Source organism: Cydia splendana, chromosome 14, assembly GCF_910591565.1.
Source record: "Cydia splendana chromosome 14, ilCydSple1.2, whole genome shotgun sequence".
NCBI lineage: Eukaryota > Metazoa > Arthropoda > Insecta > Lepidoptera > Tortricidae > Cydia > Cydia splendana.
The window spans coordinates 17,530,523-17,548,713 of record NC_085973.1 but is presented as its reverse complement, the minus strand read 5'-3'; the positions used below and the strand labels follow the sequence as shown (position 1 = coordinate 17,548,713).

At 34.5% G+C, this 18,191-nt stretch overlaps 1 protein-coding gene across 1 annotated transcript in view; it reads left to right on the top strand.

Annotated features, from left to right (window-relative positions):
- The first annotated feature begins 9,461 nt into the window (after positions 1 to 9,461).
- Positions 9,462 to 18,191, top strand: part of LOC134796770 (neuroglobin-like) — a 42,017-nt gene continuing 33,287 nt past the window's right edge. Inside the window, exon 1 of the mRNA XM_063768987.1 lies at positions 9,462 to 9,658. Coding sequence (XP_063625057.1) covers positions 9,480 to 9,658 — 179 coding nt within the window. The 5' untranslated portion in view covers positions 9,462 to 9,479. The remainder of the gene's footprint in view (positions 9,659 to 18,191) is intronic.

The following is an 18,191-nucleotide window of genomic DNA, read 5'->3' as shown; positions in this document are numbered from 1 at the left end:
TATCTATCTATACAAGACAAGCCTTACAGTGGTAATAGGTCGATTTGTGTATGATTTATTTATTTATTTAAACTTTATCGCACAAAAGAAAACTTATCGTACAAAAGGCGGACTTAATGCCAAAAAGCATTCTCTACCAGTCAACCTTAAGGCAAAGCAGAGAGATTGTGGGCGGCGCGGTGCTACTAATCACGGAACCTATAATCTGATTGCCAGATAATATTTATTTAATTTACTGTAACCTGGTAGGTAACCTGTAATTTGAGTGAAAAAACAGATGAAAACATGTTATCCTATCTACTCGTATTCTATATATGTCGGACATTTTCACCCCGCCATAATCTTGTCCATTCCTGGCCCGGAGCCAAATCGACACGTCTACAATTTGCCGGCCGGTCACCCGGGTTCGACGCCCGGATATTTCACCCGGGTGAACCGGCAAATGTTGCCAGATCTACTAAAAGATATGTGGGTGTGAACATTATTATGAAATGCCAATAAATAAATACTTTGATACCTAATAAAGTAAAACAAAATTTTGAGCCTTAGTTCAAATAAATCCCTACTACCTACTTATAATATTATAAAATATAAATAAATAAATAAATATTGGGGACATCTTACACAGATCAACCTAGCCCCAAACTAAGCAAAGCTTGTACTATGGGTGCTAGGCGATGATATACATACTTATATAGATAAATACATACTTATATACATAGAAAACACCCATGACTCAGGAACAAATATTAGTGTTCATCACACAAATAAATGCCCTTACTGGGATTCGAACCCAGGACCGTCGGCTTCGCAGGCAGGGTCACTATCCACTAGGCCAGACCGGCCGGTCAAATAATATTAATAAATGAGAAAGTACCTATATCTGTCTGTCTGTCTGTCTGGTACCTACCTTTTAACGCTTAGGTAAACCGATTGAGAGCAAAATTTGGTCTGGAGATAGTTTCAGGCCACTAAAAAAACGTTTAAAAAAATGTGTAATACTAATGAGGTAGGTACAGTCACAATAATATGTTACGCAACGAAGGTCGGTGACTGTACATATTGACCAACGCTTATAACTAAAGAAAGAACGCTTAGCACGAGGAATCTCGTACATTGCTCCGCCTGTTCCTATCTCTATCGCTCGCGCGTAATTATATTGCTCATGATGACGGCTGGCAATGAAACTGTGCGAGCGGAATAGCAATATAATTATGCGCGTGCGATAGAGAGAGAGGTCAATGTACGAAATTCTTCTTGTTTAGCGTCCTTACTTTAGAACATAGATTATTTCCTTATTAGATTGAAACGTTCTTTCTTCGTTGTGTTGTTTCTTAACTATTCGGCAGATAAATAAGCTATACATAGTTATTTAGGCAGTTAAACAAAACATAAATTTATTTTGGTATTTGTAAATTCGATTTTTCATTCGTTAAAATATATAATTAGCCACGATCAAGTCCCGTTAAAAATATAATCCGATGCGATGTTTAATACCTGGGGGCCTAGCGAAGATGCCAATCGCTTGCGCTACGTCGTTTTCTGTCTATATCACTCTTACATATTAGTGCGATAGAGAGACAGATAGCGTTTCGTTGTCGTAGCGCAAAAGATTGACATCTTGACTAGCCACCCTGTAAGAATAACTTGTATATTCAGGGTGCCACTTTGTCGGTTGTCCATTAAAATTGTTCATAAACTCAATGTGGGGAAGACCGGCATATAAATTTATTACTGGAAAGACCGTCATAAGGCAAGAACTCTCGTATTTGTATACGTGCGTCGCTTAGGCACAGTCAGAATACAAGAGCTTCGTTCTTTCTGAATCACTGACCTTCGAAGTATGTGTATAAACAAGAGTTAAACGCGGCGAAAGAGCTATGTAGACGGTCTTCCCTTAAGCCGCGGTCTGAGGGCCTACCGCGTTGTACATGTTGCCTCTCTGTCGCACTTGTAAATTCGTACGTAAGTGTGACAGGGAGGCAACAGGTCGAACGTGGTTCGCGCTAGAGCCTCTGGACGCAAGGGACGCGGCGAATAGCAAATCCAAGGCGTTCATACATTTGGTCGCTTGCGTCCAGTCCGCGGCTTTAAGGAGCCCACAAATTACCAGTCCGCCGCACGATATCAGCCTTTCAGTTGTGCGGAACTCTCACCTTTTGCGATTAACTGACAGGCTGATATCGTCCGGCGAACTGGTAATTTGTGGGCCCCTTTATAGACGGTCTTCCCCACATTGACTTGAGTGAAAACCGACAAATTGGGATATTTTTTCTGAATACCATTTGTGCATTCATGTGAGCCGTTGCTTCTTGTGTACAGACCCTTAGTTAAGGATTAATTATTTAATTAATGATGAATGTGTTGTAACAAAGTGTCGTATAAAGATCGATGTAAAGTGTTACTTTCGTTTTAAAATAAATTCATATTATTTAAATTATGAAAGTCTTTTGATTTCCATGTCTCTCTCGCTGGGTTTATCTATCTAATACCTTTAAACGAGAAATTCTTGTTTATTTATTTATATATATATGTAGTGATGTACCGACTATTGATTTGGCCGACTAGCCGACTAGCCGACTAATCGGCGCTCGAATGGCCGATTAGTCGGCCGACTAGTCGGCTAGTCGGCCAGATCATTAGTTTCGTATAATTTCAGGTGAAAAACAATAGTTTTGCTCCTTTGGTTGCGCTATTCATCATAATAGCTTGGCTAAAAGGTGTTCTCTACATGTTCAAAGACCTATCACAAGAATCCTCGTTCAATTTCTGTCCTTCTTTTATTTTGCGATCCTGAGCAGACCGTGAGTACAACTTGTAGGAGGTATTTCCAATATTTCTAAGGCTCTATTTCCCGTACGTAGTCGACAGTTAAGAACCTATCCCCTGTGGTCAGCGTCTTTACGAAGCAACGTGCCCTGTTTATAAATCTCTAAATTTTGCAATAACGTTAACAGTTACCAATGGCTCCACCATTTAAAAAAAAAACTGAATAATAATAAAATCACTATAGAACTTAGTCATGAAATTACACGAGAATCAGTTGAGATCGACCTGTAGAGGAAAACACCAGCCCACCAACATACGGTAACGATCAAACGGTCAATTATATGAACAAAAGTCTTCGTCTGCACCCTGAATAGCTAGTTATTTTGGCAAAATAGACATAAAGCATATGGCAAATATTGACTGTTGATTTCTTTTTTTTTTTGTTTTCTTTCACTAATAAAGTGCCGACTAATCGGCCATTTTTGCCGACTAGTCGCCGACTAATCGCCGACTACAAATGTGGCCGGATAGTCGGCTTTCCCGACTAGTCGGTACATCCCTAATATATAGGTATATTTCGGCGATCTAGGAACTGCTCTAACGATTTCGATGAAATTTGCTATATGATTATTGGGGCCGATAAATCGATCTAGCTAGGTCTTATCTCTGGGAAAACGCGCATTTTTGAGTTTTTATACGTTTTCCGAGCAAAGCTCGGTCTCGCAGATATTGTAAGTGATGAGTTAAATATTTTTCTGAAACGTGTCGTATATAATCGCAGCGCTACGCTGCGTCACTGTGCGACGTACCTAACGCAATATTTCACGCTCCGCTTTGGGCTGGCCTAATAAAAATATTTTCATGTCCGTCGATATTAAAGTGGATTCCAGCCATTCCAGTTAGGGTTACCAGATGACAGGATTTTTCCTGACATGTCAGGAATTTTGGCCTTTTGTCAGTAATGGGGACGGAACACGAAAATGTCAGGATTTTTTTTAATTGATTGACTTTTTTATAAAGTACCTTTTTATTTACTTAAATCTACACAAATAATAAATTTAATAAGAATTTTTAATTTAATAAAACTTAAATTAATAAAACGCGGCTATCGGCTCAATCGGGTGACCATCGCTAACGGCTAGACTAACAACCCCCTCCCCCTCCCCCGTCGTCGTCAAAAAAATTAATGTCACGAAAAATATTCAGAAATCAGGAATTTTATCAGGAAATTCTAAACTTGTATCTGGTAACCCTAATTCCAGTGGATCTGAAAGAAAATAAACGTTTTTTTTTTATTTGGTGACTGAATTATTGACTGACACAGGCCAATTCAAACTTCAAACTTACATTGTGATATAAAATGATATATAAATGATGTCAGTCGCCCGTGCGTCTCGCTCGCACCAATGGGTACATGTACGAATAAGTACGAGCAAAATGCTCAACAACTAAATTTGATATCATTTTGATGTACGTTCGAATAGGCCTGTCTGCCAAAATCTTTTTCCAAATGGAGCTAAATCTCTACCACAGTTCTCGTTTAAAAATACACACGAACAAACAAACAGTCAAATTCAAAATTTAAAATATAATTATTTCAAGAAATTAGCAATCCAAGAGAGGCAGTAGTACAGTGATCCCCACACTATACTCTGTAACTCTGTATCTTTAGGTATTGAAATAAAAGTAAACAAACAATTTGTACATTTTCGGGTAGTTATAACATTTATTGGCTAACCGACCAAATACAAAACCGCCTGGATCTGTCACTGAACGACCTGACTTTAACCTACATTATTTGATCGTGTAATGTTTTCATCTGCCCTCAACAGGCTTAAGGAGCCATTTAAGGGTAGATTTTGCTTAAGTTTATTTAAATACCTAAAGATACAGACTATAGGCTCAGCCTGTAACGTGGGGATCAAAGATATTATTGTAACATATATGTAGAGTCATAATAATATCTTTTTGTTAAGCTATTTTTCAATGGCAGATATTTTTGATGAGTAGTCTGATTCGCTACTATTAATGCTGACGCCTTTGGGGGCCTGCCAACAGAGTTCTTGTTGTACTTTTAAGGTAAGTAAAAAAAAACTACGCGCCAATATTAGCAAGCAAGTCACGGGCAAACTTAACTGCGCATTAAATGTATCAATTTAATACCGAGTGCGAACGACTAAAGTTGTTGAATACATATTCATTTTTGAAAACCAATTAAAGGGTGAATACTATCTATTTCTTGTGACTAATTAGCAAATTTATGGTCTCCTTTTCATACAAACGTAGTCCTCATTTTCCTTTCTGGATATTTACATTATTGAAAATATTTGGACACAATTAGTTGTATATCAACTACAGCCCTTACGATTGTTTTTTTTTTCGATTTTTTAATTATTAAAAGAGTAAGGAGCATTTCAAAACCTGTTTTTCGCTCTTAATTTTTACAATAGCATAAATATTTTTGCTGACTATATTCAAAGTGACTGTATTTATTCGACTTATATGTGCTAGGAAACCGACAGTAGTAATAACTACGTGTGACGCCGCCCGACCTACCCCCAAATAAGGTCCATGAGTAACAATGGTCACGACCATAGCATACCAATGACCACTAACATGAAGGACTAAGGTCCAAAATGGCGCCGAATGGGAACTATGACGTATGATCGCCATAATATTAACATATTATCATACAATATCGTCGGCGTCGTAATGGTGGGATAGTGATGTGCCTTTCATCTAAAATAGATTTGAGAAATCGTTTAGACGAATTAGAAGTGCGAAAATATAAATCACCCTGTTGAAGATTAATATAAATTTGTATGATTTTCTTTTGGTTTTACGACAGTGAATAACAAATTTGAATATTTGAGGAAAGTAAAATAAGATCCCAGTAAACGTTTTATGATATAATTGGTTGGTTTATGATTAAGACAAATAAAATACTTATTTTTATTTTTGTTACCTAATTATTATAAACCTGTCTAACAATATAAAATAATTTAATGTGAATATGAAGTATATTTTATTATGTAGTAGTAAATAAATAAATAAATATTATAGGACATTTTTACACAAATTGACTAAGCCCCACGGTAAGCTCAAGAAAGCTTGTGTTGTGGGTACTCAGACAACGATATAAATAATATATAAATACTTAAATACATCGAAAACAACCATGACTCAGGAACAAATATCTGTATCATCATACAAATAAATGCCCTTACCAGGATTCGAACCCGGGACCATCGGCTTCATAGGCAGGGTCACTACCCACTAGGCCAGACCAGTCGTCAAAATAAAACAAACAAACGACACGTAGTGACTATCGTCCAACTTTAAATCAATATAATGTCACCAATCAACGACTTCCCAACTAATTGCCAACAAAAAGTCATCCGATATGGTATTAATTAAACACTCGACCGCTCCGGGTTCAATCCCCGGGGCTATGGCCAAAGTTATCCCCCCCGGCAAAGTTAGGAGGATAATCATTCCCTCCCGTTATGAGATCTTTGCCCTCTATCTTACGATATAAGTGAGCCGTTAGTTTTGTAGACAATCACACAATGGATACCCAAGTAGCACAGATAGCTCTATAACTACTCACTTTTAGTTCTATCTAACGCTCTGTGCGTATTAAGACACTTATAAGAGCACACTCGTGGTCCTACAGCTGTATAATAGATCTCAGTGATATTTATATAGCTTAGGGCTGATTAAAAGCTGCATTACGGCTCTGAAAACTACCATTATTACGCAAAGAGTGATATAAAGGTATATTTGCTACGACCCTATACAGCTTTAAGGGTTATCAAATGCTTTAACCGTTATAAGGTCTGTTTAGTGGATAAAATTACGCCATGTGCTGTATAAGGAGGTAATTGTGGACTTTTATTACGTTGACTTATTAAGGGAGCACAAGTGAACTATTATGAAGCTAATAGACGTATAATGGAACACATGTGGCACATAATACAGCTTGTCGCTTAACATGTTGACCGCTAAGCAGCTTTTATTACACTGACTTTTAAGGGAGCACAAATGAACTAATATGAAGCCAATAGACGTATGATGGAACACATGTGGCGCATAATACAGCTTATCGCTGAAAGTGTTTACCGCTAAGCAGCTTTTATTACGCTGACTTTTTAAGGAAGCACGAATGAACTATTATGAAGCCAATAGACGTATAATGGAACACACGTGGCGCATAATACAGCTTATCGCTGAACATGTTTACCGCTAAGCAGCTTTTATTACGCTGACTTTTAAGGGAGCACGAGTGAACTAATATGAAGCCAATACACGTATAAATGGAACACATGGGGCGCATAATACAGCTTATAGCTGAACATGTTTACCGCTAAGCAGCTTTTATTATTCTGACTTTTTGAGGAAGCACGAATGAACTATTATGAAGCCAATAGACGTATAATGGAACACATGGGGCGCATAATACAGCTTATCGCTGAACATGTTTACCGCTAAAGCAGCTTTTATTTCACTGACTTATTATAAGGGAGAACGAGTGAACTATTATGAAACCAATATACGTATAATCGAACACATGTGGCGCATAATACGGCTTAGCGCTGAACATGTTTACCGCTAAGCAGCCTATTATACTACCATTGGGACTGTCTGCATAGCGGCTGTTCAAACGTTCACAAGATGCCTTATAACTGTTTAGAGGTTCACTAGTGTATCGAAATAACGACTTGGACTTTATAGTGGTTCACTTACAGTATCTTTATCAGATATATAACAGTCGTATGCTGCATATAAGAATGTTAACGGTTCACGTTGCTTTTTAACATTGACCGCCATTTTATTGTATATAACCTACAAAATTGAAATTGCTTTTCCAACTTTTAAGTGTAACAATAAGGTTTTGTGCCTGAGTTCTTAACCTAAATCATTAGTTTAGTACTTCCTATAACGTATTATTAACTTTTTATCTCATAATTCTGTCCAAACCACTGAAATAGTTTTTACACATAGCTTATTTATATCATTAATTTAAATAAATTCTGATTATTTTCGTGGCGCACAAAAATTTTCTTAGATAATGTATATATATAATGTCAATAAACTTGCATTCCCAAACATCTTTCTCGCATTAATATATAAAAGATTATGTACAAACATTTAACTAAACACTTTAACAAAATGACTTATGGTGTCGTTGCGCTTAACGTTTTTGCTTCAATATAAATATGTTCACCTCTGCGTTCGTCGTCACTATACTAAATATAATAGCTGATTTTTAAGGCAGAGGTGTAAAAGTATGTTATTAATTATCTTTTATTCAGCCCAATGTCAATCTTTCCCGGTATTAGGGCGCACATGTGACATATTAGCTGAATAAAAGGTAACTGGTGGTCCCTTACCCAGTCAATATACACCTCTTATAACTCCTGTTACCCCTTATAATTCCGTTAAATTGCTGCTACAACGCTCTTAAGTAGCTATGTGAACTTAAGGCTGCCTAATTTGTGCCCATTTAAGAGTTATAAAAGCTGAAAAGACGCTTATACAGCTCTTATGCAGCTTTTATATTCCAGCTTCAAGCGTATTCGTACTTCATTATGCGGCTGCTATACAGCTAATCTGTGCTACTTGGGTACTGATCGGCAGAACGGAAAAACGTGTGGATATTCTTTTTCTATTGGGAAAAACTATTGGGAAACTATTTTCCTGCAAGCTTGTTTACCAATGCCTGGAAAAATAAATTACTACAACTGATATTTGTACATGTAGATAGGATTTATGAGTGAATATCAAAAAAGTGACAAATGGATACGAATCCTTTGAAATTCTGTAAAGAGTATATAAAACAACAATAAAAATATCAATTTAACATTAAGACCATTGAAAGCATTATATCCTCTTCAAATTAACTGGTCATAGTAATTAACATTTTTGAAAATATATTTACCTACTAACAATTAAATAAAATAACTAAAAAATGACGAATTTATTCGCAAACCCTTCCCATCACTAAAACGCCTAAGTGCACTAGAGTCAGTCCGAAAAAGATCGCGCCTGCGTAACCACGAAACGCAACGGTTATAACTTTTAAATTCAAATATCGAACGATGGAATTCTACTAGACGCCATTATTGACAGATGTGTTTACATGCGATCGAAGGTTAATTGCGAAAGACATTTAGATCAGGCTATTAATCTAAATAGCTCGATTTAAAATGGTTAAGTTTTAAGACAGTGAGTTTAAGTGATATCAAGACAACGACACGTTTTTGTAACTTATATTATTTTAGTAAATTATAACTAAAACAACTATTTCATAGTTAAAGTACATTAAACTCGTGTTTCTAAAAATATCGGAACGTTAAAATTATGAGGTTGAATCAGTTAGCGCTAAAAATATCGCACGATTGTCAACTGTTAACATTAACTCGCTAACTTCAAGGGACAAATGAACATTTTACAAAATTAAAGCAACAGTGATTTACGAGTCGAAACTTTTATCAAAAATGTGTGTTATATTCACGATAATTGGCGTCACACTGTGAAGCCAGCTACTAAATTGGACGTAACCACGACAACTCTAGTTTCTTCTTTAAGTTTAAAAACAACGCCAGAAACAATTTTTCTCTAAGCAGCCAAACGAACCGTCAAGAGCGTAAAGAAATACCAAGAGCTGTCTACGCAGTTGATGACTTTGAGTTAAAGTTTCGAGAGTCATGGGATGCAAGCTGGCGAAACTAGCGGCTTCAGAGCTGAGCCATGACCCGTTCGACCGGCCACCGCCTCCGTCGGACCCTAGGTGTCCCCTGACCACGAAGCAACAGTATTGTATGCTGGCGTCCTGGAAGGGGATATACAGACAGATCGAGAAGACTGGGATCATATTGTTTGTCAAGTAAGTTTACAATTTCGTAGTCATCATCATTCGCTTGCCTTTGCCCCATTCAATTAGGGTCGGCACAGCATGTCTTTTTCTTCCATACCTCTCTATCGCCCGTCATCTCATCATTCACTTGCGTTCGCTTCATATCATCTCTCACACAGTGCATCCACTTTTTCCTTGGTTTTCTCCACGTATTAAACTTAATAATAATAATTCAGCCAATATACGCCCCACAGCTGCGCACAGGACTCCTCTCATGCTCGAGAGGGCTTGGGCTATAATCCCAACGCTAGCCCAATAACGGGTTGGCGAATACACAAACACATTTGAATACGATATGGATTAGATATTGTCAGTATAAAAAGCGTTTTTGTTTGAAGAAACGAATCGGGCCGATACACATAATTATACAAAATTAAACAGTTACGGGATATTTATCGTGTTAATTTATTATGATGAGAGTCAACATGGGGCTTGCTACATAATCATTAACTGTAGTGAAAATGTGGTGAATTAAAACGATTTTCAGCTCACTAGGTCGGAAAAGCTTATTTTATCATTTAACTACTTATCTGCTGGAGTGGTAAATAAAATTAAATTCAACGCTCATTTCGAAATGCTTTTCCACACTCTAGCAATGAATTTCCTGCTTAAAGTTTTGAATAATAATAATTGATAAAAATAATTTTACGTATTAGTTTAATTTTGCGTGTATCTTTGTTACATTTTGTTACGCTTAGGACTCCACTCCACGCTAGGATCTCCAGTTCAGTTTTTAACGTGAGAGATTACGCTAGAGAACCAAAGAGCTTAATAAATCCCTTTGTTTGACATAATTATTGAAAATTTAAAGTCATAATGTAATGATCGTCAGATTATCATTAGTCATAATTCTGAAACCGTCAACGTTCCAGGACATTCGTATGGTTATCCTATTAGATAGGTAAGGTTAGGTTAGATTTGTTTTAATGCAATCCTGAAAAGTTGCGCGTTTCTGAGAAAAACCAAATTATGACTAATGAAAATGCGGACAAACAATACATTATGACTTAAAACTTTATGGGAAACATATACTTTAGTTTAGATACTTCAATTCTGCCCGTCACTCCTAAGAGGCTGTGATATCAAATAGTTACCTATATTAACTACTTCAAAAACGTGAGTGACCCGTTTATATATATTTTCACCATATCCGCTCGAAATGGCGGTCTTATTTCTTCAAAAACTGGTCAGATACTTGCATTTTATTCACAAGAATAGCAAAGTTATGTGATGCAAATATTGAGTTGTGTCCTCATGTTGGCTGTTAGAATCTATCTATCTAATACCTACCTTTGAACGAGCAATTCTTGTTTATTTATATATACAGGGTGATTGGAAATTCGCCGTATTCCTTGAAAGGAGTTATTCTATGGGTCATTTGCAATGATTTAAGTCCAGTCAACCAGGGGTTAAAACTCATTGGTTTTCAAGTTATTTGAGTTTTTAGTTTTTTATTTAAAAAAAACCCGCCTTTCGACTAAAAAGTGGTAATTGTGAAAAAACTACAGTAATTTGGAATTAAAAAAAGCATTAATCTAATAGCCAATAAACTACTGATTACGTGAAATAAAAAAAGATTGCCAAAACTTTCAAAAAGGATTTTAAGTCACAATTCTTTGTAATTTTCCCAAGACTTTGTAAGATTTTAAGGCATTACTTAAAAAAAAAGTATGACACTTTGCGTACAAAATACAGAAATGAGTTCCTCAGTTCCTCAGCTTTCCAAAAAAGTACTAAGTAAGATTTGTATTTTCCTCGTGTAGACGTGGTAAAAAATGTTGTGTTCCACTCGGGAGCAAAGTTTGTTGTTGACCCTCGTGCCTTGAAACCTTCAAAGCCTTCGAACCACCCGCTACGCTTGTGTATCAAGCCGCTATTTTGGTGTATCAATAGCATGAGATGCTAAACAACAACTTTGCATCATAAAAAATCAAGGACTTCAATTAGTTTAATGAAGGAAACAATCTTCTGTTTTCAGCCTGTCGTATCGGGGTCGGGGTGACCCGAGACTCCGGTCCTTATAATTAATTGTTGTGTTTGTGTACGTCTTTAATTTAATTTAATTTAATCATAATATTTTATAATATTTTATTATGTAATTAGTTTTAAATGTTTTAATCACATATGGATCCACATTCTGGAATAAATTAATTTCAATCATTTCATTCATTCATTCATTCATTCATTTCATTCATTCATTCATTTCAGCGTAAAAGAAACACTTACGTTATTCATAAAACTTTACGGACTTGATTTATAGTCTGTATCATTTAAATAAAAGCAAACAAACAATTTCGGGTAGTTATAATATAACAGTTATTGGTTAATAGTGTAGTAAATGAAGCAAGTTGTTGTATGGAGACCCATGCATTAATTTCTCAGTCGATTAAATTTAGCTTGGTTATTGTATAGTATGAGCCGAGACTAACATTATAAATATCGAAAAAAAAAACACTCCTAAGTTAGGTAAAAACACAAATCTGATTATATATTGAACCGAGTAATTCCTCAGTCCAAAATTATTTTACAAAATAAGTTATTTGTATCAGTATGTGATACTAGAAAAAATCTAAAAGTTTTGTCAAACATCAGAATATTTTTTTATGATACTTCCTTTTTTTGACGCTCATTTTCATCGGAAAATTGCTCTGTCATTTTTTTCTTCTTATATGATCTTAGAATATAATTTGGCGCAGTGGGTAAAAAATCCAAAAAAAATGCGTATCGAAATGTATGTATTATAGAACTATTAAAAACTGAGAGTGGAAAATTTTTAGATTTTCATTTTGTAGGTATAAAACGGCAATAAAATGGTATTCCAGTGAAAAAATTAGACTGAGCAATTTTCCGGTCCAAGACGCCAAAAAATTTTATTTTATTAATACTGGTATTTCTGCTGGGATATTTTTTTGATATTTCATATATTGTTGCAATACGTTACATGAATATGTCTGGTGAACAAAGTTTGAACGGAGCATTTTCCGTAAAAAGATATTAACGATTTAAGACTTTAGGTATTTTCTTTAATTCTATTATTATTATTCTTTGGAAATTTATACAATACTTTTTATTTATTGATACTTTATCATACTGTAAAGTTTTTTCGATTACTGCGGGGTCCACTACCTTTATTTACTACACTATAACCAAAGACATATCTAACTTCGTATAAGACGAATAAAGTCTAAGGAAAAAACGTGCCTCGGAATTCAAGTAAAAGTCATTCTCGAATAGATGCCGCACACACCTTTAGCCTATCCTCGGCTAGATGGCGTGACGACACCGTTTCATATTTAACAATTTTAACACATAGATATCAGTGAATGAACATGGATCAAAATGATATAAAAATAATAAAATCATTTATCCATATATATACATTTTTTGATAACTTTATACGTTTTCATTTTGAGTTTTAGTCGTGTGTCGATAGATGGCAGTAAATTTACAGTGACTACAAAATTTACAATGACAGGACCCCTCTATACTATCTATTCTTTTTGCTATAACCGAACAATTACAAAACCGCCTGGATCAGTCACTGACAGACCTGACTTTAACCTACATTATTTGATCGTGTAATGTTTTCATCTATCCTCAACTGTTTACTTTTATTTAAATACCTATAGATACAGAGTAGTTAAATTATGTTTTATCCCTTTCTTACAAATACATAAGTCAAAATGACAGATAAGGACAAACGATTATTAGCTAATTGACGTTCGTAGTGCGTTTATGAATAAGGGGGTTAGTACCTACTGTTCTCTACAAGCCAGTTAATTTTATCCTAGTACATTCGTCAGTGATCCACCGCAGATCCCTAGATTAACCAATCCAATTTATATCGAATATAGAGTGTTTGCAAAACAAGAGCAAAGGAAAATAACAAGCGTGGGCGGGCGTGGGTGGAACAGCTATTTAATTGCTACCGAAAATGCCTTGAAACAATCTTCTGAAAAGAGCGTTGAACTATTATTATTACTACGTATAGAACTGGCTGGCGGGAACCAATGAGTTTTTCGGAACTTATGTACGAAATATCATTTGATATTTACCAGCCCATACAACCATTTCCAGTCGCCGTTACGACGCGGTGTTGACACATCTTGTGTCGACACCGTCTGTTTCGGTCACAATTCCAGTCGCAGAGTCGTCGCCGTGTCGACACAGTTACCAGAAATGGGGAAGGGTCGACACATGACACAAAGTGACATGAAGTGTGGTCGCCGTGTGCACACATTGTTTCGGGTTTGCGACTACTTTATGCCAAAATCATTTGTTCATTCGTTCATTTTGTTCCTGTCAAATGGAAACTGTCAGATGGAAAAATACTTAAATAAAAATAAGTGACATTAATACGCCATCTCTAAAACGGATTACAAGACGTAATTATATATTGTTTGCATTTATATTACAATAGGACTTAAATTATTATGGGGAATTAAACTGCTCGAGTGATTTGATAAACTAAGTGTAATATAATCAACGCGCCACCACATTGTTTTAGTTTAGCCGGAAATGAAATTGTTTACTTCTCAGTGCCTGTGTTCATAACTATATTATTTGAAGCATTTTTAGTACTTCGATGCGTATACTATACTTAAATAACAGAAATAACGCTTTACATACTACGAAACTTGTTAATTATGATGTATAAATATGGTTTAAGGCTGAGAAATATTGCAGTCACAAAGTAGTTGCAATGTTTCGACTTTGTGTCGACTCTGTGTTGACACATGACACGCGCTGTCAAAAGTAATAACAAAGTTACTGGTATGTTACTGGATTTGCAAAATGGCTCCTTGTGTTGATTTGTTTTCAGATATTCTCAAAGTGTAAAAATGCCGTGGTCAGAGATGGGCATTAATCGATTAACTGTTTATTCGACTAATTAATGGAATAAAAAAAGTTAATTCTCAAATTTTAATCGCGATTAGTTTAGTCGACCTAACATAGATTGAAATTGAATTAATCTGAATATTAATCGAATAAATTATCGATTAAATCTCGATTGAAAGTTGACAGGGGGCCATTTTTGTACGTAAAAATAATAGAAATGTCTTGCATGCAGATGGTAGCAAAACACTTTGTCATAAAAGTCGAGATGGGTGTCGATATATAGGTTTTAGGGAGTGCCGATTTCGAAAATAATGACCATTTTGGAATCCGAAATGGCGGCCATGCACTGTGTCATAAAAGTCGTCATGGATGTCGTTTTATAGGTTTTAGGGGGCGCAGATTTCGAAAATGATGACCATTTTGGATTCCAAGATGGCGGCCATGCACTATGTCATAAAAGTCGTCATGTATGTCGTTTTATAGGTTTTAGGGGGCCCCGCTTTCGAAAATGATGACCATTTTGGAATCCAAAATGGCGGCCATGCACTATGTCATAAAAGTCGTCATGGGTGTCGTTTTATAGGTTTTGGGGGGCGCAGATTTCGAAAATGATAACATTTTCAATTTAAAAATGGCGGCAATGCACTATGTCATAAAAGTCGTCATGGATATCGTTTTATAGGTTTTAGGGGGCGCAGATTTCGAAAATGATGACTATTTTGGATTCCAAGATGGCGGCCATGCACTATGTCATAAAAGTCGTCATGGATGTCGTTTTATAGGTTTTAGGGGGCGCAGATTTCGAAAATGATAACATTTTCAATTTCAAAATGGCGGCAATGCACTATGTCATAAAAGTCGTCATGGATATCGTTTTATAGGTTTTAGGGGGCGCAGATTTCGAAAATGATGACTATTTTGGATTCTACTTTTATGACAAAATACGTAGCCGCCATCTTGGATTATAAAATGATCATCGTTTTCGAATTCTGCACTCCCTAAAACCTATAAATCGACATCCGTGACGACGCAAGTTATCTTTATTTTCAGATCTAATAAATTGCTACAGAATACAAAGGACAAAAAAGAAGCGAGGAGGTAATGAAACAAGCAAAAATACAGATGATTCCTCGACGCAATTGGGTGATTCTTAAATTGTGTCCAGATTTTTTTGTCATAAAAGTTTTAGATTTTTTTTTGTGTTTTGTATCTGTATTTTTTATGTAATTCGACATTAAGAGACCATATACATCTCTTAGTAATTGTAATAAGTTAGATTGAATTGTTAGTTTTATTTTATAAAATTGTTGATGTTATTATTTTTGCTTGTATGTAGATTCAATGATGACGTGTAAAAGTGCTTATTTGCTGAATAAATGTTGATGTTTGATGTTTGATGTTTTATTTTTCACATATTACTCTCACAAGTTCCGTGACATTTCGACCTTGTAATTTTTTAAGTAAATGTTTTTGTTTATCTATGAGGATCTCACTAGAATAGTATAATCAAGGTATGTTTATATTTGATGAATGAAATAGTAACGCAAAAAAAAAAAAAAAAATTGTGTCTTATATTCCTGCCGAAGACTTTTATTTTACCTTTTCCTTCTACACAAGTTTGGCCAAGTAATAAGAATTTAGGGCTCTCAATTTTATTTTGACTTCTACAACAGTAAAGCTACGAGGCCATGTTTGGTATCGTTTTCGTATAAATTCGCAGTACCAAATTTAGTTAAGGTATCACATTGACACCATTCCGAAGTAAAAACATATAAACTTATTAAAATACTTTCTTTTAAACTCCTCTTCACGCTTAAACTGCTGAACAGTTTTAATTTAAATTTGGTACACATATATTTTGAGTCCCGAGACAGGATATAATAAGTTATCTCAAAAATCATCCTTTAAAGGTGTGAAATGAGGTGTAGGGGGGAATTCAGAATTGACTTCTTGAAGTTAATACTGTTTAAGTTTAGGTTTGAAGTCATGTTTTTTCATCATTTTTAACTAAATCAAAGATGTAGACAAGGACCGGAAAACCCCTCTTTACGCTTAATCCTATCAATTCGGTAACCCAATCGATTCGGTTACCTTATCATTCGGTAACCCTATCATACTGTTACCTGATTGTAATGGTAACCTTATTGAAACGGTAACCCTAACCTTTAACCGAGTTAATCTCAAAACCCCATCGCGATAGGGGTTTTGTTAAGGGTTTTTAACAGGTTTTCATTCAGTTATGGTAACCTTTATTATCGGTTGCTTACTGGTTTGCTACATTAAAGTAGTTTTAGTGATGTGCCGTCAGACCTTAAAAAAATACTAAAAAAATTGTTTATTTTATTTACTTTATTTATATTTTGTTGATTTTATTGACTTTATTTATTAAATTTATTTAATGTAATTTATTTATTTATTTTATTTTATTTATTTTATTTATTTAATTTATTTAATTTATTTAATTTATTTAATGTATTTAATTTATTTAATGTATTTAATTTATTAAATTTATTTAATTTATTTAATTTATTTAATTTATTTAATTTATTTAATTTATTTAATTTATTTAATTTATTTAATTTATTTAATTTATTTAATTTATTTAATTTACTTAATTTATTTAATTTATTTAATTTATTCAATTTATTCAATTTATTCAATTTATTCAATTTATTCAATTTATTCAATTTATTCAATTTATTTAATTTATTTAATTTATTTAATTTATTTAATTTATTTAATTTATTTAATTTATTTAATTTATTTAATTTATTTAATTTATTTAATTTATTTAATTTATTTAATTTATTTAATTTATTTAATTTATTTAATTTATTTAATTTATTTAATTTATTTAATTTATTTAATTTATTTAATTTATTTAATTTATTTAATTTATTTAATTTATTTAATTTATTTAATTTATTTAATTTATTTAATTTATTTAATTTATTTAATTTATTTATTTAAATAATAATAATTTAAATAATATTTATAATAAGAACACACCACACAGGTAGGTATAAAGATAAACAAAGGAAAGGCAAAAAAACTTGTTTGTGCTGGAGTCTTCATAGACCGCCCATGCCAACCTCGGTTATTCAATAATAAGTTGAATTTAAGTGTGCGTAAAGATTACAATCGTTTGAACTGGTCAAAAACCTCATAATGAGGTAACTGAATAGACTGGGTTTTTATTTCGGTTACCGGTAACAGAGGTTAACTCGATCTGATACGGTTACCGAATCAAAGTGTTACCTTATTAAGCGGTTACCGTTATGGTAGGGGTTTTTATAAACACCTCTAAAATAACCCTATGAAAAACCCCGGTTAAGGTAACCGGTTCCTGTCCCTGGATGTAGACCATCCCAAATTTCATATAAATCGGTTCAGCGGTTATTGATTTCCCGTACAAATTTCCACGCCACTTTTCACACCTTCAAAAGATGATTTTGGTTATAAGATCTATCCTATGTCCTGTTCCGGGACGCAAACTATTTCTATACCAAATTTCAACGAAATCGGTTCAGCGGTTAAGCGTCAAGAAGAGTTTCAAAAAAACCGGCCAAGTGCGAGTCGGACTCGCGTATTAAGGGTTCCGTACATTAAGTCCGACTCGCGCTTGACTGCACATTTCTAATAGGTTTTCCTGTCATCTATAGGT